General features: G+C 36.9%; 2 protein-coding genes across 3 annotated transcripts in view; both read left to right on the top strand.

The window, feature by feature from the left end:
- Positions 1 to 504: 504 nt before the first annotated feature.
- Positions 505 to 8,001, top strand: SGO2 (shugoshin 2). Its single transcript, XM_059853344.1, has 7 exons — positions 505 to 672; positions 1,031 to 1,108; positions 1,847 to 1,929; positions 2,319 to 2,545; positions 3,006 to 4,964; positions 5,786 to 5,930; positions 7,573 to 8,001. Exons 1-7 carry the CDS (start codon positions 508 to 510, stop codon positions 7,676 to 7,678), a joined length of 2,763 nt encoding a protein of 920 aa, XP_059709327.1. The 5' UTR covers positions 505 to 507; the 3' UTR covers positions 7,679 to 8,001.
- Positions 8,002 to 11,570: 3,569 nt separating this feature from the next.
- Positions 11,571 to 25,302, top strand: part of AOX1 (aldehyde oxidase 1) — a 38,763-nt gene continuing 25,031 nt past the window's right edge. For both annotated transcript variants that reach the window (XM_059853342.1, XM_059853343.1), the window contains exons 1-14: positions 11,571 to 11,691; positions 12,606 to 12,663; positions 13,629 to 13,725; positions 15,820 to 15,928; positions 16,462 to 16,588; positions 17,487 to 17,548; positions 18,143 to 18,223; positions 19,055 to 19,135; positions 20,192 to 20,336; positions 20,504 to 20,596; positions 22,248 to 22,399; positions 22,634 to 22,727; positions 23,409 to 23,518; positions 24,352 to 24,536. In XM_059853342.1, coding sequence (XP_059709325.1) covers positions 11,632 to 11,691; positions 12,606 to 12,663; positions 13,629 to 13,725; positions 15,820 to 15,928; positions 16,462 to 16,588; positions 17,487 to 17,548; positions 18,143 to 18,223; positions 19,055 to 19,135; positions 20,192 to 20,336; positions 20,504 to 20,596; positions 22,248 to 22,399; positions 22,634 to 22,727; positions 23,409 to 23,518; positions 24,352 to 24,536 — 1,454 coding nt within the window. In that variant the 5' untranslated portion in view covers positions 11,571 to 11,631. The remainder of the gene's footprint in view (positions 11,692 to 12,605; positions 12,664 to 13,628; positions 13,726 to 15,819; positions 15,929 to 16,461; positions 16,589 to 17,486; positions 17,549 to 18,142; positions 18,224 to 19,054; positions 19,136 to 20,191; positions 20,337 to 20,503; positions 20,597 to 22,247; positions 22,400 to 22,633; positions 22,728 to 23,408; positions 23,519 to 24,351; positions 24,537 to 25,302) is intronic.

Below are 25,302 nucleotides of genomic sequence, written 5' to 3'. Positions count from 1 at the left end.
GAATAGTAATTGTATTTAACATGATTAGCTGAAATTCTTCCTGTTGCAACCATTCTGTAACAGATAAGTATAGGTAGGTTTTCATAAAGACAGTGGGAGTATATTTTTTTAGTATAAAGCTTTTTTCTTTATGTTGTCAAAACTCACATTTATTGTGAAAATGTTTGAATGTTTTAATTTGTAAAATTTATATATTAATATTTGCAAACATTTTTATGCCTGTAAAACTATCACTTTTTAAATGTTTTCTTCTTGCAATAACCTTATTTTTAAAACTCCAGACTAGAGCAGAATCTATGCGTGAAATAAACTTGAAACAGACAGAGTAGTCATCAGAACATGACAGCTACATAAACTGTTTTGCTTTGGAAAGTGTTAGGCTTTGCTGCTGTAGCACCAGAACCTACAGATAAAAACGTTGTCATATGGTGATAGTTCACACAGAGAGGGCCTGGAATTGAAGCTGTTGAAAATAATATTATTTTGTCTCCTTTAGATAACTCATCTATGTTTAAAGTATCTTTACAACAAAATAACAAAGCATTAGCTGTGGCTTTGAGTGTTGAAAAAGAAAATTCTCGCAAGCTGAAGAATGAGAAGATTTTTCTTCAGAAGGAAGTAGAAAAACTGCAGCTTCATAATATCTGGCTTCGTCAGAAACTAACCTGTTTGGTATGCTGCAAATAACATTATTTAAACTTAGAGCAGCTAAACTAAGCTTTTGTATTTTTTTGAAACTTAATATACCTTCTTAAAATGGTGGCTTAAAATGCATGTCTCAGATTTGTGAAGTTATATCACCTGACAGCATAGTATTTACATTTAATTTTTCTTTTGTGGCTTTTTTTGAACTATTTTGTCTATCAGTGTTTATATCTATAGCTATTTTAGTCCCAGGTTCACCTATATATTTATAGGTATTGAGATGAGTTTGTGCTCAATTAAGTAAAAAAAAAATTGCAGCATAGATTCACCTTTTATATCTTATCTCTTCTTACCACTTAATTTTTTTTTTTTCTGTTATATGCAGAATAAAACTCTTATTGGAATAGATGCATTTCTGAATGAAAACCTCTCAACTGCAATAGAAATAAGCAGTCCTTCCGAAGTAAGATGTATTTTCAACTTTACTATATTGAACTTATCTTCCAGGGTAGGATTTTCAAAGCATCAAATTGAGTGCAATGTTGAAATACTATTTGTGTTGTAAAACATTTACCCCAATTCCTTAAAATTTGGGATTAAATCAGTATATTACAATATATTTAATTTTACTGTACTGAAAATTTAGGATTTAATCTGCTTTCCAAAGTATCTAAAAGTTAAATATCAGTTAGCCTGAAAGAAGAATCGTGTAGTTACAAAAAAAAAGCTTAGCACTTCAGTATGTAGTGAGCAAGCTACCTGCCTTCCTTGCTTAGTGCTGCAATAAATATCTTACATCTGGAAACTTAACCAGAAAACATAGTCCATGTTAGTCCTTGTGTCATAGAAAAAATACAATTAATTTTTTAAAAGGAAAATACTGTGTTGTCTGTTCTCAACTTGCTTAGTGTTGCTCTGTGCTTCTATATGTATAATGTAGTTTGTATGAGTTATAGCTACATTTAGAAGGTCTGTACATTCCTTAGGGATAAAAGTAGGTTTGTATTTTGATGAATTTTGTCACAAAATATTTTGCTTTAAAATTATTGCATGTGTTTGAATATCATGTGTCTTCCATCAGTGCATGTATTTTTTCCCATTCATTTTGTGGGGTTTTTTTTTCCCTGTGGATATTTCCAATACTTAAAACATAAGAGAATATTTAACTATTTGTATTTCCCTGCCATTCTTCTTCTGGAAGGACCTCCAGAGTTCCTTTCCTCTGTCAGCTGGCCCAAGCAGCCCTACTGGTGACAAGTTCAGGAGTGCACCTTGGTCGGCTCGGTAGGTGGCTGTGTGAAATGCCAAAGGTGCTTGGTGTCTGTGGCTTTCTCTTACAGCTGATCTTTGCACTTTGTCCTAGGTAGCTTTGAGGTAATGAGAAACCATTTCCTGTTTAATCCAGAAATTACCTGTTTGCAACTCAGAATTTAGAGACAGAGCAGTAGACAAAACTCGAGTTTGAGTAACTCACTGCTTGTATCGTGTGATCTCACCAGCCCAAAGCAGGATTGGCTGTCATCAAAAATACATTTGCCCCAAGACAGAACCCGATATCATACTTGAGTTCTTGTTTTCAGCTATTATACATTATTAAGGGAACATTTTGAACAATTGAATGTCATGATGGAAAATGTAATAAATATCTTCACAGTAAAATTTTCTCTTTTCAGAGCGCTAGAATTGCCAGCAAAGCTTCCTTTCAATGCAGCAGCTAATGCAAAGCAGCAAGGTAGCCCTTCTCTGAGTGAAGCATCAAATTCTTACAAGTGTACCCCTAATTTGACAGAGGAAGTGTATTCAGATCGAGTCAAGTTTGCATCACTCTTGTCTCCTGGTACAAATAATCAAAACTTCATTGAAACAGAACCAGTGGTTGACAAGAATAGATTTTTGAAAGGTATGATGTGTTTCTGTGCAAGTGATTTATTTTTCACACTCTCTGAGAATTAGTATTTAATAATTCATTACTCAATGTGCAACACAGACAATACAGTAAGATTCATAAACTGTAATAAACTTGTGAAAAATAAATGCTCATCCATAAGTATAGGCGTCCTGATAATCATTTATAGAATAATACTAGTTGAAATTACGTAGCTAAGATAATCAAATAATAGCTCAAGTAGTTATAGAAAAATAGTTTTATTTATGTCCAGTTTCAAAAATCCAACTTCAATAAATTATCAAATTAGCTTCAGTTTCCTAAATTTTTAAGGACCAACCATAGAATGTATGTATCAGTTTAAAAATAAAAAGTATAATTTTCCATACTTCTGGTTCAGCCTTCAGTAGTTTTATGCAGATAATTACACTCCATTCTTCTTTTCCCCAAGCTGCTGAAATTTTTCTCTTTGCAGAAAATCAGCTGTGTGCAGAATTAAGTTGCAGTAGTGCCTTCCTAACTCCTGGAAAAAATGCACAATCCTTGGAACAGTCTGAGGAGCCTGCAGAACAATATCATGGTAGTTTATTGCCATCCTATGAAAATGTGACTGAAAGAAAGAAAAATCCAGTACTTTGTAAGTCAAAAACTCAACCTGATATAAAAGATTTTGATAAAAAATGTAGGCCGTTGAATCTGCCTCATCGTATCATCAACAGTAGCAGCAACGCCAATGATAGGAATTTGCAGGAAGGTTCAAGGGACTTGTCCTACCTTATTCCTTCACCTCTTAAATTTAACAGTGATAATAAGACAGATTTTAACAAGCTGCCTTTTACTGACAAGATGAAACCTGAAGAAACTATCTATGATGCTGATATGGAGTTGACTGCTAGTGATGCAAGTGAACTACTCACAGTTACAGCAAAAGGCAATTATAAATTGCACCAAAATAAAATTAATAATGCCAGTTCTGACAATATATTACCAAATTTTAGAAAAGTAAAATATTCTAAGAAGGATAAAGAAAAAATTAAAGGCAAGACTGATGTGCATTCAAATTTGCATGCAGAAGAAAGACTCTCTAGGGCTGACAATAGTGAAACTTCAGAAACTGCTGATTCACAAACTCAGCTAGTCCAAAGTCAGACAGAACAGCTACCTACAGGAAATTCTGTAGAGCAACAGAATAGAACAAGTAAAGCTGAGGATTCCAGGAGGACATACCAGGTTAATCTAATGAATCCAAGAAAACAAGAGACAAATAAAGAAACATTCTCAGAAATGTTTGGAGAAGTGGAAAGTGGAATACAAAGAACAGACTCATGTTCATCTGTTAACAAGAACCCACCAGAAGTTCATTGTGCTGAAAATTTACCATTACAAGATAACATTTCTGATGTATTGGCTTTACAGGAGGGCTTTCTGAATACAAATGAGAAAGATAACAAACCAACAATAAAGAGGAAAACTTCTCAAAACCTTTCCAAAGCAAACACAGAAAAATCCTATAGAGAGGAAATTGGCCAGTATGGAGAATATATTCCAAAAAAATCTCAAATAGAGATAAACCAATGTGACAGCAGCAAGAGGAAACAAGACCAGAAGAATATTATACAGAGAAAAAACAACAGAAAGAGTAGTTACAGACAAGGTAGAGAAGCTGAAAATGACAGCCCTGATAAATTTAGTCAGAAAGTAGACCAAAAGAGCAGCCACCTTTCACCAGGCAGATTGAAGCGTACATTGGCAAAGGCCAGCCGCAAAGCACGTGTAATACCAAAGGAAAATCTTACACGGTTCTCTGTTTGTAAAAATGAAGAATTAAACAATGAAGATTCGTTGCTTGCAGAGGCTGGAAAGAAAGCAACTGTAACTCAGCAAATGCAAGTAGCTTTAGTTACTCAGAATGGTGTAGCTCTGAATACACCAGAAGCTAAAGAGCAGGCTGATGATGATGCTGACAGGTTAAAGGAGGTAGATTCCTCAGCAGTGGCAAGTAAAACCTCCCACATAAGTAATTTTCCTGATAAGCATGTAAAGCAGAAAGAGAGGTTTAGTTCTGTTATTACTGAGACCAGACGAGAAAAAAGTTATTTCAGGCATATTGCTCAGGGGGGTCAGAATGTTTTGGATGACCAGGAAGTCCCTCATGAATTGAATTCCTTTGAGAGTAAGTTGAAGCCTGTGATTGAAGTTGAATGCTGTAAGAATATGCCATTTAAGGCAGATAGCTCCTCCCAGGAAGGTCTTCCTGATATGGAGCTTCCAGCTCTTGATAACCACAATGCTTCCTTCAATGTCTCTATACTGAAAAGCTCTGAAATCCACAGGCAAAATGATTGTAATGAAGCACCGGATTATGAAAAAACAGAACAAAATATGGATCATATTTCTAAACAGAGTAACAAAAATACTCTGACTCCTTGTCATGGTAAGTGTGTGGACTAGAAAAAGCAAGGCCTTTTGAATTAGGTAGTGCCTGAAATAGTGGTAACGTGTCTTCTCTTAATTCTTTCCTCTCATTGCTTGTTAAGAGCAGATAAAACAGGACTGGAAAAGGGCAAGAATGAAAATCACCAAAATCTTCTATATCATGTATTAGTTACAATATCTTTTTAAATTGTGGTGACTAATGTCCTTGTTACTTTTCAGTATATCCCAAGATGATACTTAGTAGAGCAGATATAAGTAGTCTACATTCTTGAGAAGCAATTTTAGTTAAAGCATATATTCCTTTTTTTAAGAATTCTATTACATTCAAAAAGTTGGGGATTGAAAGATAAAATAGCTTGAGCTTTTGTCCAAGAGAAACAAGACAGGACTACACTGTTCCCTTCTTAAATGGCAAATATATCTGGACTTAAAATTTCTTTTTTTTTTTTTTCTTTAGAAACACTGCAACTCAACAGGAATTCCCGTATCTAAAAGTATGTTGAGTAGGTTTTTCTATAACCTGCCCATGTGCCAACTATGATGTGACAATCTCTTTTTTAAAGTGAGATACATTAAGAACATAAGAAAACTTTATTGTAGTCTGGAAGATAGGTTTAAATTCTTCTGTAATAAATGCAATTATTAAAATGCAATGTACTGGAATTAATACAGTGGAGTTGTGCTGAGTATCTTTAGTGCAGGAGCAGTAATCAATGTGCCTGAATTAAGAAACACATATCAAAAATAATTACTAATTGAAGTTTACATAACAATTCACAAAATATTTAAAATGAATCATATAAACTTCTGTATTTACAGGGAGAAAAGCTTTCCAGGAACTGACAAATACTGGTATACAATTTCACACTTCTGTACCTAAATCCCCCCAAACTTTAGAAGACTCAGCAGCACCACTGAGACGAGGCAGACCCACTATTTGCTACAAGGAGCCCAGTCTTCAGAGGTAGGTGCACATAAATTGGGGCTTCTGTTCTTGTCTTTTGCATACATAACTACCCCCAGTAAACATTGGTTATTAAACCCCCAAATTAACAGTTGAGCTCTCGCAAATCTCATTTACAAAGATACTTCAGTGTTGATATAAGGCTTCTCCGGTTAGTGTGGCAGAATTTCCAAGTACTAAAGTAAGACAACAATAGTATTCAAATTCTGAAATATAGTTTGGACTAATAGAAAATAATAGTTAATGTTTATCATGATATAAACCCATTTAGAGATGAATAATTATGAACATTATACTTCAAGGTAAATTATACCATAATAGTGCCCTTGTAATCTTGTCAAATGGAAAGGAAATTTATGTACTAATATCATTCAGTAGTTTTAGTTTAACTAGCTGTACGTAATATAAAAAATCATTTAAGATATATTAATTTGAGAGTTGGTTATATTGAATATTTTATAATTAATTTGCCTCTTATTATTCTTAGTAAATTTATTGGCACAGGATTTTATAGATTATTAAAAGGCAAGACACAAATTGTGAAATAACTTCTGAAATTTAAAAGGGGTTTTTTAACCCAAACTTCCATTAAGAAAACTAAGATATTTGCCCTTACATAAATACATCTAAATATAAACAGACCTTTAGGTTCACTACTTCTGAAAATATTCTGTGGGATTTTTGCCAGAAAGTTGTTGAGGTTTTTCTGTTTGGTTTGGATTTTTTTGAAGTATAATATTAATTTAAGGAACAGTTCCACTGTGTTGAGTTTGAGTTAGTAGGATGTGTATTCATGAGGCAAAGACAATAGAAAGGCTTCCTGGAACAGGGAAGAGAGCGAAAGGATTATACCAACTTACTTGATGACAAAGGTATAAAAAGCCTTTTTTCCTGGCAATACTGTGGCAGGAGAAGATAAATGCACAAACTGGAAAAAAATTAGAGCACTGCTCTCATACAACCTCAAAATATTTTTTAGTTCTGTGAGTAAGCTAACAGTTGAAGCAGTGAGACTGAGGAGAAGTAGGAACTAAAAGTAATGGAGGAAGTCTTCACTTTACTACTGGCAATTCAGAAATATTTATGCCAGATAACTTATTAAAAAAATGGACAGGGATTAGAGTCACACTTTTATTTTATTAATTGACTTATATGTTAAAATTCTGTAGCATTATATACTGACACATTGCCACTCTTTTACCCCAAAATTATACGTTCCGTATTTCTGAAAAATGGTAACTAATAACAGAAAAAAATGTTGATGCCAATCAAGATTTTAGATTATTGTCTCCTATTTATATTATAGTTAAATTTACACTGTCTTGAATGGGTGCTGTTAAGTGTTTGGTTTAAACAAGTTTTGAATTTTGTATAATAGAAATATCACATCCTAATATGATAGAGGTCACATATTTCCAGCATTATTTTGGAAAGCATTAGTGTCTTGCTTTTCATACATACTTATTTTCCACAAGTTTAATTTCTTTAGTGTGTCAAGTTTTTATTAATGCTATTTACCATGTGAATTATTATGATCACATTACTATAGTTGCATATGTGATGCAACTATATTGAATGACATTGATGATATTGAATATTGGTGATATTCATACCTGATGTTTTTTACTTCTTTTCTTTACAGCAAATTAAGGAGAGGGGATCGATTTACAGATACGCAATTCCTGAATTCCCCAGTCTACAAAGTAAAAAATAAAGGAAATTTTAAAAGCAAATCAAAATTTTATTGAGGAAGAGAGAATTGCCTTTATGGACTATACTTCTAAAATGGGTACAATTGTTTTTGTATATATGTAAATGTTTAGCATTATAGAGTCTTTGTTGTTCTTTGATTAGTAAAGGTCTTCCACAGTGAAATTTTCTGGAGAAGAACCTCTATAAAAGGGGCACAGAATACTTTACTGAGGAAGGCTTATACAGGTGAGGCTCACTCCTGTTTTGCATTTCAGGTCAGTAATTTATAATATGTTCAAATGGTTTGCAGCACTTCTTTAATTGTTAGAAAATATATGTTTTAATGAGAAATAAAAATAAACCAGCTTTGGGAATTGTACTGTGAGTTTTTCATGTTTATTTTGAGTGGAACCCGTTCTCAGTGCTGGTTGGAATGGATACACGCATACCAAATTTTTATGAATTTATTGAAATAGATGGAGATAGTCTTTTTTTGATAGTTGACTTCTGGATTTGACAGAATCACACTGAGATTTGAATAAGGAAATCTCATTGAGAAATAAATAATGGAGGGAAGTCAAGTGCCCACAGTATGTGCCAGAGGCAGCAAGGAAGAAAAAGGCACTGCAATAGGAATTCAGTAGCAAATAGGATCTAGAGAAAGCAACACCTCGAGTTTCCAATTGAGACTGCCTGTGTGACAAGTAATACAATAATGTCATACCATTCAGATTTCAGGTTTTTGTTCTGCTTCCCCCCTGCATTCCATAATGTGCTGTCAGCTGACAGTTTTCTGGCAGCGTCTGATTTGTAGATGCTACAAGAGGCTCACTACCTGCACAGCTTTTACACATTACAATAGATAAGGTTCAGGTTAATATTGCAACAGAGAGGCATTTTTGATGAGACAGAGATCTCAGTTAACTTGTTTTGGTTATAGATGGTGGTTCTTCTTGCAGATGCAGTAGATGTTACTAGTTTACACAGGCTTAAAAATTGATCAGACACATTAATGGAAGAAAAATCTATGAGGAATTACCAGAAACACCATTTCTGGCACAGGATGTTCCTGAATTGCAAATTTTTGAAGGCTGGAAGATGGTTCTGGAGAAGCCTTACTATGCCTTTGACCAATTTTTGTACCTTTTCCAAGGACATTCTCTGGTGACACTTTCAGAGACCAGTTCTTTCCCTAGCTTGACCTTTTGTCTAATATGGCATGTCTCTTTTTAAGAGGTGTAACTGATACTCTTATTCTAAATTTATAATGTATTCTTTAAAAGTATATTAAAATACAATACCTTCCTTTAAAAATTATAATCTTTAAAATGTTCTTTAAAATGTACTCTTTGTCCTTCATTGTAGATTACATTGTAAGCTGGGAAGCTGATGGAGAAATAGTCCTTTAACACATGTTTAAGACAAGAAGGTGGATGGGAGTAGCTGGCATTGATTTGCAATCAGATAATCAGGCTTTATGAACCTGATAATTTTCTCCAACTAGCTTCGTGGGTGAGGGCAAAGCACTAAATGTTTGTCTCAATTATAGCAGGGCTTTTGATATTTCCTCTGATAACATTTCACAGACAAACTGACTAAGTATGGATTTGTTAAGGGCACAGTGAGGTGAGTTGAAAAGCTGGAAGGTTGTGATTAGTGCCAAATAGTCCAGCTGGAGGCAAAACGTTAGAGCTCCTTAGGGTTTCACACTGCTGCCAGCAGTAATTAACATGTTCACTAACAACCTGTAAGAGCCAGTGCACCCTACCCAAGTCTGCAGTTGATCGGAAACTGGAAGGAGTGGCTGAAACACCCCATGGTTCTGTCACCATTCAGAGAGATCTGGTCAGGCTGGAGAAATGTGCTGAGAGGAATCTCAAGAAGTTCAGTAGGAGGAACCTCCATCCTTCTGTGAGTTGCCAGAATTTCAGCTGTGTATTTTGATAGAAAAGGGATTCATACATATCAAAACACACTCCTGAATATAACTTTCAGGTGTGTCCATTCTACATGTAAGTCTGGAACTATAACCATAAACTCTAAGAGGTGTAAATGTCTTATTTACAAACACTTAAGTAATACCACAACTGTTTTCTGCTGTGGTTATTTTGTTATGGTCTGTAGCCCTAAGGCAGCTTCCTCAAGTTCCTGTAGGACTTTCCATGCATGAATTTAGAGTTAAATGTATCACTAGTGACCTAATTTACAAAGGGGACGTTTATTCCCTAAACAGAGAGTTGTCTAGTTTGGTTACCAGTTGCAACGATCATGTAGAGATTGTAAGTATACAGCAGTTAAGTAGAGCAAGGTGTTTTCATCTAGAACCTTGCAGTACAAATATAGTATTCAATCAGTATGACAATTCCTCCAATAAAAAACTTACCTTATCACCCAGGCAATGTCATCTGCACTGCAAAACAGCTGTTAACATTATTTGGGAAGTTTTAGCAGACTTTTTTCTTTCTGATACATGCTGTGTACATCACCCCATTAGCCAAGACCGTTATGAAGAGGTGCAGAAATGGTTGGGAAGATAGTCTGTCCTTTTTCAATGATATTTTTTAGAAAGAAGTGCACATAGAAATTATTAAGCATTTTTCCTTGCTTTTTATTACCAAGTTTGTAATTAATTTATTTTATTTTTAATTGAAATGTTCATGCTAGTTTCCACTATTTATCAACATCAGCAGCTGTGTCATTAGAAACCCTCAAGAAATACCTGTTAAAATTTGTGTTCCCAGTGCTGGCACTGCAGCAGCAAAACACAATGGTTTTTTAAATGGTTGTTTCTCTCTACTGCCTGCGGTTTGAAAGCTAGAAACAGAGGCACATGCTTTATCTTCCCAGAAAATAAATAATCTCTTTGGGGATTGGCTTAATTATTTTTTCAGTGAAGGTCCTGTTGTTCCACACAGCCTCAGGTGTTACCAGCTAGAGTGCTAGGGTGTCCCAAAAACAAGCACAAAATTTTCAATAAAAGTAAAAGGCCTGGGGGTTTATGCCTTCATTTCTTCCATTCCTTTAGTATAGAAATCCTTCCAAGTAAAAAAGGATAAAGAAAATGGCCTGAAGATCACAGAAGTAACTGTAAAATCATGTTATTGCTACTGCCCTTCTTTCCTTGTTTTCTCCATCCTCACTCTTGTTGCTCAAACTGATGTTCAATAATAGAACACACAGAAAACTCACTTTGTTATTTCCTAGGGTGTGTTTCTTTTTATTGTTACACAAAATTATAACATAAAAGCAGCATAAAGAATGTTACATTGTCTTTGAACCTTCGCTATATGTGCTTGTTTTACCAGGTCATTTGATATATTAGAAGCTCTTTCCAGGAAAATGATGAAAAATCAGCTTATGATTTTTGACATAAAAATCTATTTGTAGCCATCACCAAGAATTAGGATAATTTTGCTGAGAATAAGGTAATATGAACTTATTTTTATAGTTTTAAAGTTGCTTTTTCTCATGTTTACTTAATCTAGTTGAAATTTTGTAGGAAATTAATTCCATATATTTTGATTATACAAAAAGAGGAAAGTATTTTTTCTATAAAACCTTTCCTGCACAAGTAGCCCTTACAAATGGTTACGATACATGAACCTTACTGCTGATTATTTTGTGAATGTAAATATAACAAAAAAATCACATTGGTCCCATGATCATTACATTGCTGGATTTTATCTCAATTTAAAATTACTCGGTGATATTATTATAAGAACCTGGTAACAGTGCACAGTGTTAACGTGCTGTTTTGCTCTGCAAGAACACCTGCGTCCTTTGAGAAAGTGCGAAGCATGACTTCGTTTTTCAACGCTTAAATAACACTTTAGAGGGCTGAAGTCAATAAATGTTTGTAGTCAGCGCAGGACGTCGATAACAATGACCGTGTTACCGCCTGCGGGGCCCCGCTCTCCGCGCCCGCCCCGCTGCGCCGCGGCCCCGCCCTTAACGAGGCGCGGCCAGCTGCGCGGCTTTCCCTGCTGCTCCCGGTCCCGGACTGCGAACCATGGCACTGCCAGCGGCTGCGGCGCCTGAGGAGCTCGTGTTCTATGTGAATGGGAGGAAGGTAAGTATAGGCCGGAGAGAGAGGGGCTGCTGTGCCTGAAGGAACCCCCAAGGGCATAGATTTGGCTTCCTCAGACTTGTTGTGTAACCTAACCCACACAAACCTCCAGAAGAAGGTTGGGTGGTTGCATCCCATTTTGGCCAGCTCTGCTGTGTTTGGGAGAAAAAGCGTGTCAAAGTGAAACACACTTTCAGTTAGGTATCAAACTTGGCTGGTAAGCAAACCCCTTTTTTCCTTTGAATGTCTGGCTTCTCATCTTTGATGTCGAGGCACAACTGAAATCAAGACTTCAGTGCCCAAATTTGGACTATTGAGCATAAAGATAATATTGCAAGCACTGGTTGTTGATCCAAAGCAAGTGTAAGGAACTAGCTGATTCTAAGTGATCAAATAAGAAATACTGTACTCGATCAAGAATGTAGATATTTCTGTTGCTCTCTGTTGTCAGTTTCTTACAGCAAGTGAAGGTTAATATAAATAAAACTAGAAAAGAAATCTCTACTGCCGATAGCCTTACAGACTTCCTCTAATGTTTATTCCAGTACGTCAGAGTGCCAGGGAGGCTTTAAAATCTGCAAATCATTACTTCGTTCTTTATGCTGTCTTTAAAGTTCTGCATTTTTATTTCTAGTGTGGCCGAAGGTCAGTTCCCTCAGTATCACGTTTCACTGAGCAGCAGTTATTTTTAGTACTTGCAAGGTGCCCTAACACTTATTTTCTGGAAATGTATCTGTCTGAAAAGGAATTTCCAGAAGGAGTCCAAACTCTCCTGTGGTGTTTGGCAATTAGTGTAGTACTATGAGAGGAAACCAGAGAAGGATTCCCTTCTGGCTTTGTGTGAATGTAGTCTGTGCCCTGAATTATGAAATGCCTTGGTTTCCTCATAAAACCTTGTTTTTACTTTCTTGCTGTAGATAATAGAAAAAAATGCTGATCCTGAACAGATGCTCTTGGCTTATCTGCGAAAGAGGCGTATCCTTTTCTTGTCTGTTCCCTTAAGTCACTTGTGAAAGTCTTATTCAAGTAAAATTCTAAGAAATTTTAATTCAAGGTTTAATTACCAGATTAAGGAAGTTGTGATTCCTTTAAGATAAATCAACTGCACTAAATTATGTCTCTTTCTTAATCCAAATATTTGTCAGTTGAGCTGCTGTATTTTTAGCCTGGCTTTTTAAACACATAAATTATGCCATCAGGCACAATGATTATTTGTCTATCTGTGTTCCTCCCCTCCCACCTCATAAAGAAGTCTAAAAACCTAGGGGTCAGTAGCTTGACAGAATAGAAGTCCCCAAGCTTTGAAATAGTCTCTGTCCTGGTAAAGGGGAGATCTTGTGATGAGAACCTGAGGCTGATGGCATTTTGAGGGGCAAAAGGGCATCTTCCTTTTGGTGACTTTGGAACATTAAAAGAGCTGTTTGTTGAGTCACAGTTTTAGACCACTGGCCACTCTTCCAGATTCACAGGAATGAGCACTTATCTCAGAAGTATGATCCTTCAGATGAGATGCAAGGCAAATATCCTGACTATAAATGGGCCTTCTGGGAGAAACTGGGAAATTTGTTTTAGTGTTCCACTGGAATTTCAGATATACAGCTGGTTTGCCCATTACATATTTCTTCCTTTCGAATTTTCACCTTGGAGAAGTATTTTTCTCTTCCCTTTTCTGTCCCAACTGACTCCTCTTCCAAAAGAAATTATAATCAAGTTTTCTGTTTTCTTGAGAAGAGGATTTTGGTCATGTAATTCCTTAGCTTCCATCTTGCTTTCACTGAAAATTTTATTCCAATATAGAAAGGAGTCCAGTACGTATGCTGATACCAAACAAATTCTGTGTTCTTTAGGAGTTTAGGAAAAAAGGTGGTCTCAAGCCTTTGAGTGGAATAAAGCCCAGAATGGAACCAGATAATTATTTTCCCTAATGACAGCATTTTCAGTCTGCCTTACAGGAACTAAGTATGGCTGTGGAGGAGGTGGCTGTGGTGCTTGCACAGTGATGATATCAACTTATGAGCCAGCTTCAAAAAAGATAAGGTATCCTCAACAGAATATTTTGAAACCTGCAGAAAATTTCATGATTGTTGAAACTACTTCCAGATAAGAAACCTTAAAAATGGTTGTAGAACTTGTCCTTAATAGTAAAAGTATCTAGAGGAAGTGTCACTTTAATCCAAAAGGAGAATGCTGTAAAAATTGCTGTTGATTCAGCTGTATTGTAAATTTGCTGAACTATCACACTCAAATGCTTGATTTACTTATAAATACCGATAGTCCCTGCAAGAGGTTGTAGGAGGCACTAATTTAAGACCCTTTGGCTTGACCACTGGAATGTGGCTCCTACCTGCAGCTCTGTATGGGGGTTTAAGTCCAGCTGGTAACTCAGGACCATGCAGGGGCTCACTCACTCCCCCCAGCGGGATGGGGCAGAGAATCAGAGTGGTAAAGGAGAAAACTCAAGGGTTGAGAAAAGGCAGTTTAATAGATAAAGCAAAAGCTGCTTGTGCAAACAAAGCAAAGTAGACAATTTACTCACTACTTCCCATCATCAGGCAGATGTCCAGCCATCTCTGGGACACCATCATCTGTGATGGCTACTTGGGAAGACAAACACAATCACTCCAAAACTTCCACCCTTTCTACTTCTTCCCTCAGTTCTATATGCTGCACATGATGGAATATGGAATGGAATATGACTTTGGTCATTTTGGCTCAGCTGTCCCAGCTGTGTCCCCTCCCAGTTTCTTGTGTCCCAGAGTCTCCTCATTGATGGGGTGGGGTGAGAGGCAGAAAAGACCTTGACTCTGTGTAAGCCCTGCTCTGCAGTAACTAAACACCCCTGTGTTATCAGCACTGTTTCCAGCACAAATCCAGAGCACAGCTTCAAACTAGCTACTATGAAGAAATTTAACTCTATCCCAGCCAAAACCAGCATACTGTCATACAATTGGTGGGAAGGTAGGGTAGGCAGAAGTGTGGGTCTTACCAGCCCTTTAATTCTGAACTCCACCCCTTACATCCCACCCACAGAAAGAAAGATTTTGAAAGTGACACCTGGAGTTTGAGTCATTAAGCTAAAAACTGGAGTAAATTGCTTTTAAGTTGAGAAAGCACCAATCAAATGGTTAAATGGTTACACGTCATTGTACACTGAAGTGTTTTTTGGGTGGGGAAAAAACATTCCAGTTGTCCTTTTGTACAGTTACATTACATTGGAATGCAACACAAATGAAAATGTTTAAAGTTCAGGAAAGAGCTAAAATTAAAGCAGACTACTGAAAAAAATCAATTGTATTAAAAACCAAATAAGTTTATTGAAATTATTAAATGCTTTGAGGAATTTTCATTTTGGTGTGTTGCTCTGTAGGCACACAGCTTGTGGTGATTGGGAGTGGGGCTACAGCTGTGTAGGTCAGGTGAGCAGTATTGAAAGCAATTAGACCTGGAGTGCCCAGGTACCCTGACCAATCACCAAAGGGAACAGAGGGCACACAGGTGCAATGCATTAACATGAGGGTATAAAAGGTTGGGCTAAAGACCAAGGAGGGCAGATGCTTGCAGCCTTCTGAAGTGATGTGGTGTTACTCTGTATGGGTAGACGCCTGAAGCCTTCTGAAGTGGTGTGGTATTACTCTGAGTTGAAGCTTTCTGAAATTGTGTGCTGATTCTCTGTGTATCATGGCCTTCTCAACTGCAGCATATGCTGTGACTTATGCTGCAACATTGTTCCTATTTAGGAGCAATGATATTTATTTTATATCAGAATTTCCTTTGGATCAGAATTTTGATTATAAATTTGCAGCAGTAATTCTTTACTTCCTTCCAATGACTACACCAATCTTCCTTTCCCTATCTTCTTCCTTCAAAATACACTTGACAGATTCCTTGTGAGCAAGAGGGCAATTAGAAAAGACTGAGGTATTAAGGAAGATGTAAATTCCATGGAATTATCCTTATAGATATGCTTTTATATGGGGGGAGACATAGCTAGAAAGTGATCACTTCTCATTCCAAATGTTAATAGTAGCTGCTTTGTAAGTATGAACTATGTCTTGACTGACTGAAAAATAATACTCAGACTTGTTTATTAAAATAATATTCATGTTCTTTATTCTCCTTTATGTTCCAAAGACACTATTCAGCCAATGCATGTCTGCTTCCAATTTGCTCCTTGCATGGTGCAGCAGTGACTACAGTGGAAGGTATTGGAAGTACTAAAACCAGGATTCATCCAGTTCAGGTGAGACTGCAGTATCACTGTATAAGAAGATTACTGATTTCTTTTTTGGATGAAATGGCTTTAGTGACGGTGCTTTTAGGGCATGGGAATTTCATAAGATTGTTGTTTTCCCTGCTAAGTGACAACAGAGGGCAACATTGTTTTCTGATGGTTGATTGATCAAGGCTGATGACAGATCTTTAATATTGACAGTCTGATCACGTAGTCAGTATGTGATGATTGCTGGAGTGGGTCAGGCTTTGCTCTCTTTGGGCTGATGACGCATCTTGGACAATGTCCCTTTGGTTCATATTTTAGTATAAGTGCAAAAAAGACAGAAGTCCACTGAAGGTTAATTAGCTACTTTAATAAGATGTACATCAACATCACACCCAAAATAATTATTTTCATTTGCTATTGCTTTAAGTGTTTTACTTTAAAAGTCTGGCTTATTAGCAAGGCAACATTTTGTATGGCATCTCCCATTTAAGAGAGCATTCATTAGAATGGAGATGAGTGCTGGAAGGAGTGTTGTTTGTGGTATTTCCTTTCAGGAAAGACTTGCCAAGTGCCATGGCTCCCAGTGCGGTTTCTGCACACCTGGAATGGTGATGTCCATATACACTCTGCTAAGAAACCATCCAGAACCAACTTTGGAGCAGATGATTGCAGCTCTGGCTGGTAAATATTGCCACTTCAGTTTGCAGCTGAGTTCCTGAAGCATTTCTTCAGGTGCTTTGTCTATGTAGGTGCTTGTCTGTGTGAGTATACATGTCTGCATGCGTGGAGGATGTACTCTTACAAACTGTGCTTCCTAGAAGAGTTACTACTGGATGGAGACCTTGTTTTCCCTATCATTTTTTTATCTTGGAAAATGAAACACAGAGCTGTGGATTGTTTCAGGTACTCAAAACATCCCCGTATGTGTCTTTTGAAACGCTTAAAATCAGATGTGCAAAAATGATGTCATATTGGAGAAGCAGCTGCATCTGAGCATCTCCAAGGTCTGTTTATATCTGGTGTTGAGAATGTCATAAGCCTTGCAGGACAGGCCCTTTGCAGTAGGATTAAAACAGATAAGGCAGAGAGATGCAGACTATCTTCAGCAAGGGAAAGTGTGAGCATTTATTGTAAGTAAAATAGTCTTCTGTCATCTATTGTGCTCTAGAGTCATAGTGGAGCCAAAGACATTTCCTGTTGCTGTGTGGTGAGCTTAGAGGTGTAACATTAGTTTCCTTCACCTCTGGAAAAAAGTCAGGGGGAGAGAGAACAACATTTTGAGTAGGTAAAAAGTACTGTACAGTCTCTTACTCTCCTGCATACTCAGCTGGAGCCAGCATTCACTGTAGTGCAGATCTCAACTATTTCATACTCCCCTTGGAACAGCAGCATTTTTTGTCAGGAGCTGCAGGGTCCTAAGTCTTGTGCCACTTTTCTATTTTGTCTTTTTGAGAGCTGACACTTCTCCTTGAGCTTAAAAAATTTAAAAAGCTTAAAAAACACAAGACTCACATAAATATGACATTCTAAAGCCACGTCTGTAGAGCAAAGCTTTTTCTGACTGATTTCCTTCCTTCAGGGAACTTGTGCCGCTGTACTGGATACAGGCCAATCCTAGATGCCTGTAAAACCTTCTGTAAGGTAAGAAGTAGTGGTGGTAGGAGTGCTAGATTGGGACCATCAGTGTATATGCATGTACAAGCCATCAAGATTTTCACTGAGATCATCTCTTCCCTCTGTTTAAAAACGTCATTCTGAGTAAATGGCCTAACCCATTAGAAAAATTGACAAACACAAGTGAACATGGTGTCTAACCTGGATTATGAGGAGGAATCTGAAGTAGCTCCATGTGGTTTACTGTGGGTTAGTATTGGCATGAATAAAAGCAGAATTTCAGTCCACATTCTTAGAATTTATCGTGCAATGCAATGTGTCAGAAACCTACCGAGGAGAAATGGGAGTGAACAGTTGGTAAAGGAAACAATACAAACCACCTACATCTCTCTCACAATGTCAAAATAATTCTGCTCAGTGGGAATTATGTTGTATTAAGGATGTCAACATTTGATGACTTAAAATAATTTTTTAATATCACTCCTTTAACACTTAATCCTTCTAATTAAGCTTGTTATTAAACTTCATCTAGAACTTTATTGAAATACAGAGTCACTCTTATGAGCTTTAACTCATTGCCACTCTGGGCAGTTTTTCACTAATGGTCTTTTCGTATTTTAGGAATCCATTTGTTGTCAAAGGAAAGCAAATGGAAAATGTTGCTTGGATCAGGAAGATGATTTGTTTGACAATGAAGAAAAGGTAAAGTTTTAAATATATTACTGACCCTACTTCAATATAAAACTTAGAATATTGCATATAGTACTTGATAAATATGATATTTTATTTTTCCTCACAAGAAATTTGGAAATATTTTGAAAAATTGAGAATTCAATGTGTAAATTTGTATGAGGAGGCTCTGATAGCACTGTCTGTGTCAGATAGTTCATATAAGGTAGTTTGGGTCTGCAGAGCTGAGATTTCAACAGCTCTTCAGGTTCAGTAATATTTATAGTCTGAGCTCTACCAACACAGTGAGAATTACATTGTGAAAGACATTAGGGCATATGTGAAATTTGCTTAAATCAATGATCAGTGATGCTCTAAGTACCGGTCTCTTAGGAAAAGTGCTGACTTGACTCTGAAGAATTGATACACTCTTAAAAATTAGAGCTATGATTGTGATTTTATGTGAAACCTCTTATCCATACATTGTTCCATAAATTGTTCTTAATTTTCTTTCAGTAATATCTGATCTACTTCTTGGGGTTTTCAGTACATTAGGTTGGCATGAAACTAAGTAGTTTTAGTAGAACTACAGGAAGCCTGCACTTAGTCCTTCAGTTGCTTGCTCTGCACTGTCATTTGTGTTAGCAGTAAAATTTAAGAAAATATTATGAACACTTCTTTCACCTCAGCACCTCCAAATGATACATGGTGATATGAAAACAAATCAAAATGATAATGAAATAACTAATTTTTTACTGACTTAAGTGGCAGTCTGTTGGTTTGGCTTTACTTTTGCTTTTGTTGTTGTTGTATGAAATTAATGATGAGAGAAAATTCTTGGTCTTTGCTTGTCTTTTTTTTAAGGTGTCCACCAGCCTGTTTTCAACAGATGAATTCCAGCCCTTGGATCCCACCCAGGAGCTTATATTCCCTCCAGAACTAATGGTACCTTTTGCTGCTTATAGACTATTCTGATGCTCTGTTCAGAATTAATTCTGAAGTCCTGCTTAGCAGTAATTCATCAGAAGAAATGTCAAAACATTTTAATGTTATTATACTCCTTTTTGGTTTTTTGCCCAGTAAGCTTATTGAATATTCACATCCCCCAAAACAAGTCATATTGGGGAGAATGAAGCTGCAGAGTTAGGTGTTAGGTGAGAAGATAAAGAAGCAACCTAAACTGGGTTTTCAGTCCAGCAGCTGAAGATACAAATACTTCACAGCAAACTGAATGGCAAACAATTTTTAACAGTGGAAAATAATTTTGTGGCTTAATAGTTTTGTTAGTCTGTTCCCTGATGGCCACCCAGATCAGAGAGCGTTTAGCCCCAGTGTTTAAGGCATGCCAAAGATATAAACAGCTGGGATGGAAAGTGTTAGGCATCCTTAATTATTGGCAGCAGTATTTGCCCTAGGAAAATTGAAAGCTATTTGTTTTACTTTATTACCATTGCAGAGATTCAAAGCCAGATTCTGGAGTTAGCTGATTCCTTCTGGAGGAAGGTTGATAATTGCAGGACAGGAGTTCTTGTCTGTGTGTTTGTACCAGCACTGGGTCAGAAGCTATTTCCAAGTGAGCAGTGCTAGAACAGCCAGAGACACTTAAGTGCATGCATAATCTAGAAGGGAATGCTGCTGTCAGTGCCATTGGTGCTCTCCAAGCAAGCTAAGTGGGCAAATACCTCCCTAAGTGTTTTTAAATCATTTTTCTAACAGTTTTAGCAATTGCAGGATCTATCCCTACATCTTTTGCTAGCGGTCTGTTTATTATCATTCTTGTTTATTAGCCCATATGATGACATATTACCCACACAGTCTCAACTTTCACCGCTGTGCAAACATTAGCCAGCATAACATTTCTGTTCCCTTTTTGTCCAATTTTAAAGGATTATGTAGAATTGCTGTTGTTTAAGAGCATTTTTGACTTTCAGTCTGTTGTCTATTAGACCTCACTTCTGTCTATATGTCTAAATATTTAAATCTGCCATGTTTCTCCATTAGAGAATGGCAGAAAATCAACCAAAAAGAACTCTGGTTTTTTGTGGGGAGCGAGTAACATGGGTTTCTCCTGTAAGCTTGGATGAACTTCTGGATCTGAAAGCCACCTACCCTAAAGCACCTCTTGTGGTTGGGAACACCAGTGTGGGTATGTATGTGATCAGAACAGCTCCAGTTGCTTTAGTTCCAGTGTGCATGAGAGGACTGGGGCTATATTTGTTCTTTTTGCATCTTCATCCCTAAGCTTACCGTTCCAGTGTGTGGGAGTTGTCGTTATGGAAAAGCCTTTTGTCTAAGTCTATTCCTATCTTGTAGGACCTGACATGAAATTCAGAGGTGTGTTCCATCCAGTTCTTATTGCTCCTGCAAGGATCCCTGATCTGAATGTGCTGAAATACACAAACGATGGTCAGTAGAGTTTACTTTTTTCCAAAACAGAAGATTTGTTTGCAGGAAGGAATGCTGCACCATTCCAGAGTGCTGAGCAACTCATTCCTAAGCGTGCTTGGCTGTTTCCCAGGTCAAGGGGGCTGTTGCCAACAACACAGTGCAGGATAGTTTTGTCTTCCTGACTCAGTGCAGAGCTGACCAGCAATATTATCTGGAGCCTTAGTGCGAGGGTGATTATTCTGGTAATACTGGTTCTGGTGATCAGTCATGCAGGATTTGCTCTGTGACTGCTGTACCAGGCTCTGCTGAATAGCAGAGGGAGATCCATACAGAACCACAGGGAGAGTTAGCATGTGGCATGCTTGGTTACATTAGAAAAAAGGCTGTGATTAAACTGGTATCACTGATATGCATTAACTAATCTCATTCTCAATCATAACAGCATTAATTGTAAAAGGTTAAAAATGTTGAACCTCAACTTAGATGTTTATAGTAAGCATGGAGGTTTTTTTAGTTAGACTAGATTTTGGGTTTTAAATAATTTCCAGTGGTTTAGAGCTACAATGAGAACGGGTCTCAACTTACTGCAATAGTTTAAAGTAATTGAATAAAAATTACCTTGTACTAGCTTATAGCCAAATTTTTAAGGAAAGTCATATTTGATGAAATTACTTGCTATATGCTGGAATCAACTTTTTTTTATATTTCTGGTCAGTTATCCAGTTCTATTCAAAGGCTAGTTTGTTCTTAGCTGAAAAGTAGCTAGGAATTGAAAGGAAGCTGGGAGAATTCTTACTCCTCCTTTAAAGTATAACTAAAGTGTAACTAAAACCTAGGTATTTGGAGGTGAGACTTACTAGTTCTAAAACAAGAGATATGGAGTTTAGTTTGCCATTCAGAAATAGTATTTCCTCTCTTTAAGTGCAAAATTTGTTTTGATTAAATTTTTCTTTTAAATACACAATTTAATATTGCTTTGCTTAATTAAAATGCATTCAATTTATTTCTATTTTCATTTATACATTTAATTGAATCCCAGTATTCATTGAAAACATTCATTTATTATGTAAATAATTATTTTTAGTAAAAGGGAACTGTGTACCATTTACAAAAAAAATTAAAGTCTAGTCTTACAAAAAAACCCTCAAGTAAATGCATATGAGTTCTCTTTCTAGTGGGAAAAATGATACTGTCTTCATTGTTAGGACTATTTGTGTTTTTGCTGCCAATGCTACCTACCCCCACCTTAGAAGAATAACTAGAATGTAGTATGCAAAGCAAGATCACCTTAGGATGAAAGTCATGCTTTAGAATAGGAAGTCTGTTGAAAGCATTTTAAAGTTGACTCACCTTTGTGTGATGTCTCCTAAACATTTACTCAGTCAAAGCAAGGTGCAAGGGAAGCAGTTGGGATGGGCAGCTGGAAGCACAGAAGGGATTTCCCTTTCAACAGAAGAGGTGAGGTATTAGTTCTATTTCATAATTTCTAGGGATTTTACCCTCAGACTCCTGAAATGAAAAGTTCCAGTTCCTTTAAAATGCAAAGGCTCCTCTCCTTTTATCTGCCTTAGCTCACATGAGCTGTCCTAACTCTACAGTCTGAAGACCCTTGAAAACCCAGGCAATAAAGCAATGCACACGTTACACTTTGATAATCTTTTGGTTACAGGATTAACTCTGGGAGCTGCCTGCAGCCTCTCTCTAGTGAAAGACATCTTGACAAATGCAATTGCCAAGTTCCCTGAAGAGAAGACGAGGGTTTTCTGTGCTGTCTTGCAGCAATTGAGAACTCTGGGTGGAGAACAGATAAGAAATGTTGCTGTATGTTGGGAATTACTTGCAATTACAGTTTGAAAAAATTGTAACAAATGTGAAATTGGTCCCTACCACATGTAGAACTTGCGTTTTTAATTTTGATTTTGCCATGAATTTTCTATCAATACCTCTTTTTGTAGTTTTCAATACGTATAAATGAACATATAGTTTGCATGTCATATTGTCACTTAATGTAATACAATTACAGAGAAAGGTAACAAACTACTTTATTTTTTCAAGTCATTTGGTGGAAACATCATAAGTAGAAAATCAACATCAGACTTGAATCCTGTTCTGGCAGCCAGCAACTGCATGCTCAGTCTGGCTTCAAGAGGTAGGAGGATATAGCTTGTCTTTATAGCATTTAAGTGTTCAAAGGGCTCTTAGAGATTTAGGTTCCTTGCAGAATTTTGTCATCTTCCCTTCTGAAAATTTTAACTTTGATAATATCCATCACAGAATATGCTCACTTTCAGAATAAAATATTAGAATGAGAAAGGAAAGAGCAATAGCACTTATTTCTTTCTGGACTCCTGGAAATGTTCAGAATCTCAGGGGAAAAGCAAACAAAGAAAAGAAGAAATGAACCCGAAACCTAAACAACAAAAGCCCCACCCTCCTAATGATTTTTTACTTATGCAGCAGTTCTTTAAAACTCATTTTGTATGTTTTAGAATTAAAGGTAGTTATGACAGCAGCTGCAGAGATCTGGAATAAATTGACAGGAGTGAGGGTGGGGTCATCATGGCAGTATTGGAAGAGAGGATTACATAATGGGGATTGACCTCTGGGTCCTTTTTTTAGCAATCTGTTATTATGATGTTATGGAAGATGGAGCAACCAGTTGAATTTATAGAACATATCACTGATAGTTTTTTATGTAAGCTCTGTAGGTTATTTTTTCAGGAAGGCAGCAGGTATTTCTTGCCAATTAAATTACTATTGATGTTGTGCTAATTGCACAATTGGAGGGAATTATCTGGATTTGAGATTTTTGAATTTTTTTTTTTTTTAGGACAAAGGCGACAGATTCCTATGAATGATATTTTTGCAGATGGAGTTGGTAACAATACCATTACACCAGAAGAGATCTTAGTCTCTATCCATATTCCCTATTCTAGGAAGGTAAGTTATTAGTTTTAGATTTGCTTTATGCAGAATTAAAGACTGTAAAATAAAGAGCAAGAAGGGGCATAATCCATCTGTTTAAACTAGCACTGTTACTGCTCACTTTCTGAATTCCTTACATCTATTCATTTCAGTGCCGTACTATCTCCCGGTTTCAGCCAAAAAACACACCTCAGCAGGTAGCTGGCAGTGCTATGTAAAGAGTAATATTCAAAAAGAAGTTTGCCCTAAAATGATGAGGGAAATAGCAATTTTCCCCTGTGGGAAGGGGTCTTAGACAAGTTGCCATTGTGCTCACCAAAGCAGGCTGCTCACCTGTTGAGTTGTGACTCTCATCCCAGCATTGTCATCTCCTGAGGATTTTTCTTTAAAATGGGATAAGATGAGATGTGTGTGTGGTGTTTCCATAAATGTTGCTGAACTGAATAATAGTCTTTAACTGATACTGGGTTTGCAAGAGTGGATATGGGATCTTAGAAGAGAGTTGTGGGTTATGTTATCTGAATACTGAAGTTTGGCAATACCTTGAAGCCTCTAAACTTATGGTCTTGTTATAAATACAGGTCCACAAAATCCCTGTCTTCCTGTTATCTACTATGAAAAATCTAGGTCATCTGAACTGTGTAGGTGATGGAGGATTGGGTATGAGCTGCTAGAAAATCAAAGATGGTAAATCTACTGAAAGGTCAAGAGAAGAAAGTGCATGGTCTTGAATACTCAGGAAGCTGAATTTGTGCTCTTCATTTTCTGTTCTCTTGCTTCACATAGTGCAATAACAAGTTCTACTTTCAGGTACTCACATGTCTGCACTTCTGTGTGATCTTGCTCAGGGGGAGTATGTGTCTGCATTTCGACAAGCACCAAGACGGGAAAATGCTCTTCCGATAACCAATGCTGGGATGAGGGTCCTTTTTGAAGAAGGTACAGACATTATAAAGGATCTAAGCATTTTCTATGGAGGTGCTGTCTCAACAACAGTCTGTGCTAAACAAACCTGTTGGACACTTATTGGAAGGTAAAATTTCTTTGTCTTGTGTGTCTCTGAGCAAAGGGACTGTGAAAGCTTGGGTTCATGTTCCTTGGGACATGAAAGTACAGAAAGATTTCATTTGCCTGACTGATGCCTTGTATGTTCAAGTGAATGATCAAGCCTTAATGATGACTTTTCAGGATTGTTACATCTTGGAGTTTGCACATGAAGTGCAACTCCAGTGTGAATTATGCAGAGAGATACGAGAGATGGCCTGTGAGATAAGTGGGTGAGGTATATGTCAGTAAGTTGAGCACCTAAACGCAAGGCTGGGTAAATTACTCTGTAACCCATACATCTGAGAATCCTCTCATCAGTGTTCTTGAGTCCTTCAGTTTGTCTCTAAAAGATACAAAGTTTGAGAACATTAGACATGCCCAGTAAAGTTAGAAGCACAAGTCAAGTCTTCACCTTTTCAATATATCTTCATCTACAAGGTCCTAGTAATCTCTGGAATTAGTCCCTGACTTTCCCTCCCACTTTGCAGCACTTTTCCAAGTTTTGGAGGAAAAAAATTGCAAATTGAAGCAGCATAAAAATAACACTAAATGAAGCCCCAGTGGCCTTTTTTGCTATTTTGTATGCAACTGTTTCATTAGTTGAAGTGCTCACTATTTTTTGATGCTTAACATGATTAAATTTAGTCTAACAGACTTAATATTTTGATATCTGTGGCTGTGTAACTATGGAGAATTAACAGTGTTGTGATACTCGAAGAAGACAGTGCTTTCAGAAAATGTAACAGCTAATT

This window comes from Haemorhous mexicanus, chromosome 8 (genome assembly GCF_027477595.1).
Source record: "Haemorhous mexicanus isolate bHaeMex1 chromosome 8, bHaeMex1.pri, whole genome shotgun sequence".
NCBI classification, from domain to species: domain Eukaryota; kingdom Metazoa; phylum Chordata; class Aves; order Passeriformes; family Fringillidae; genus Haemorhous; species Haemorhous mexicanus.
The sequence above is the reverse complement of the archived record's forward strand: the minus strand, read 5'-3'. Positions and strand labels throughout refer to the sequence as shown.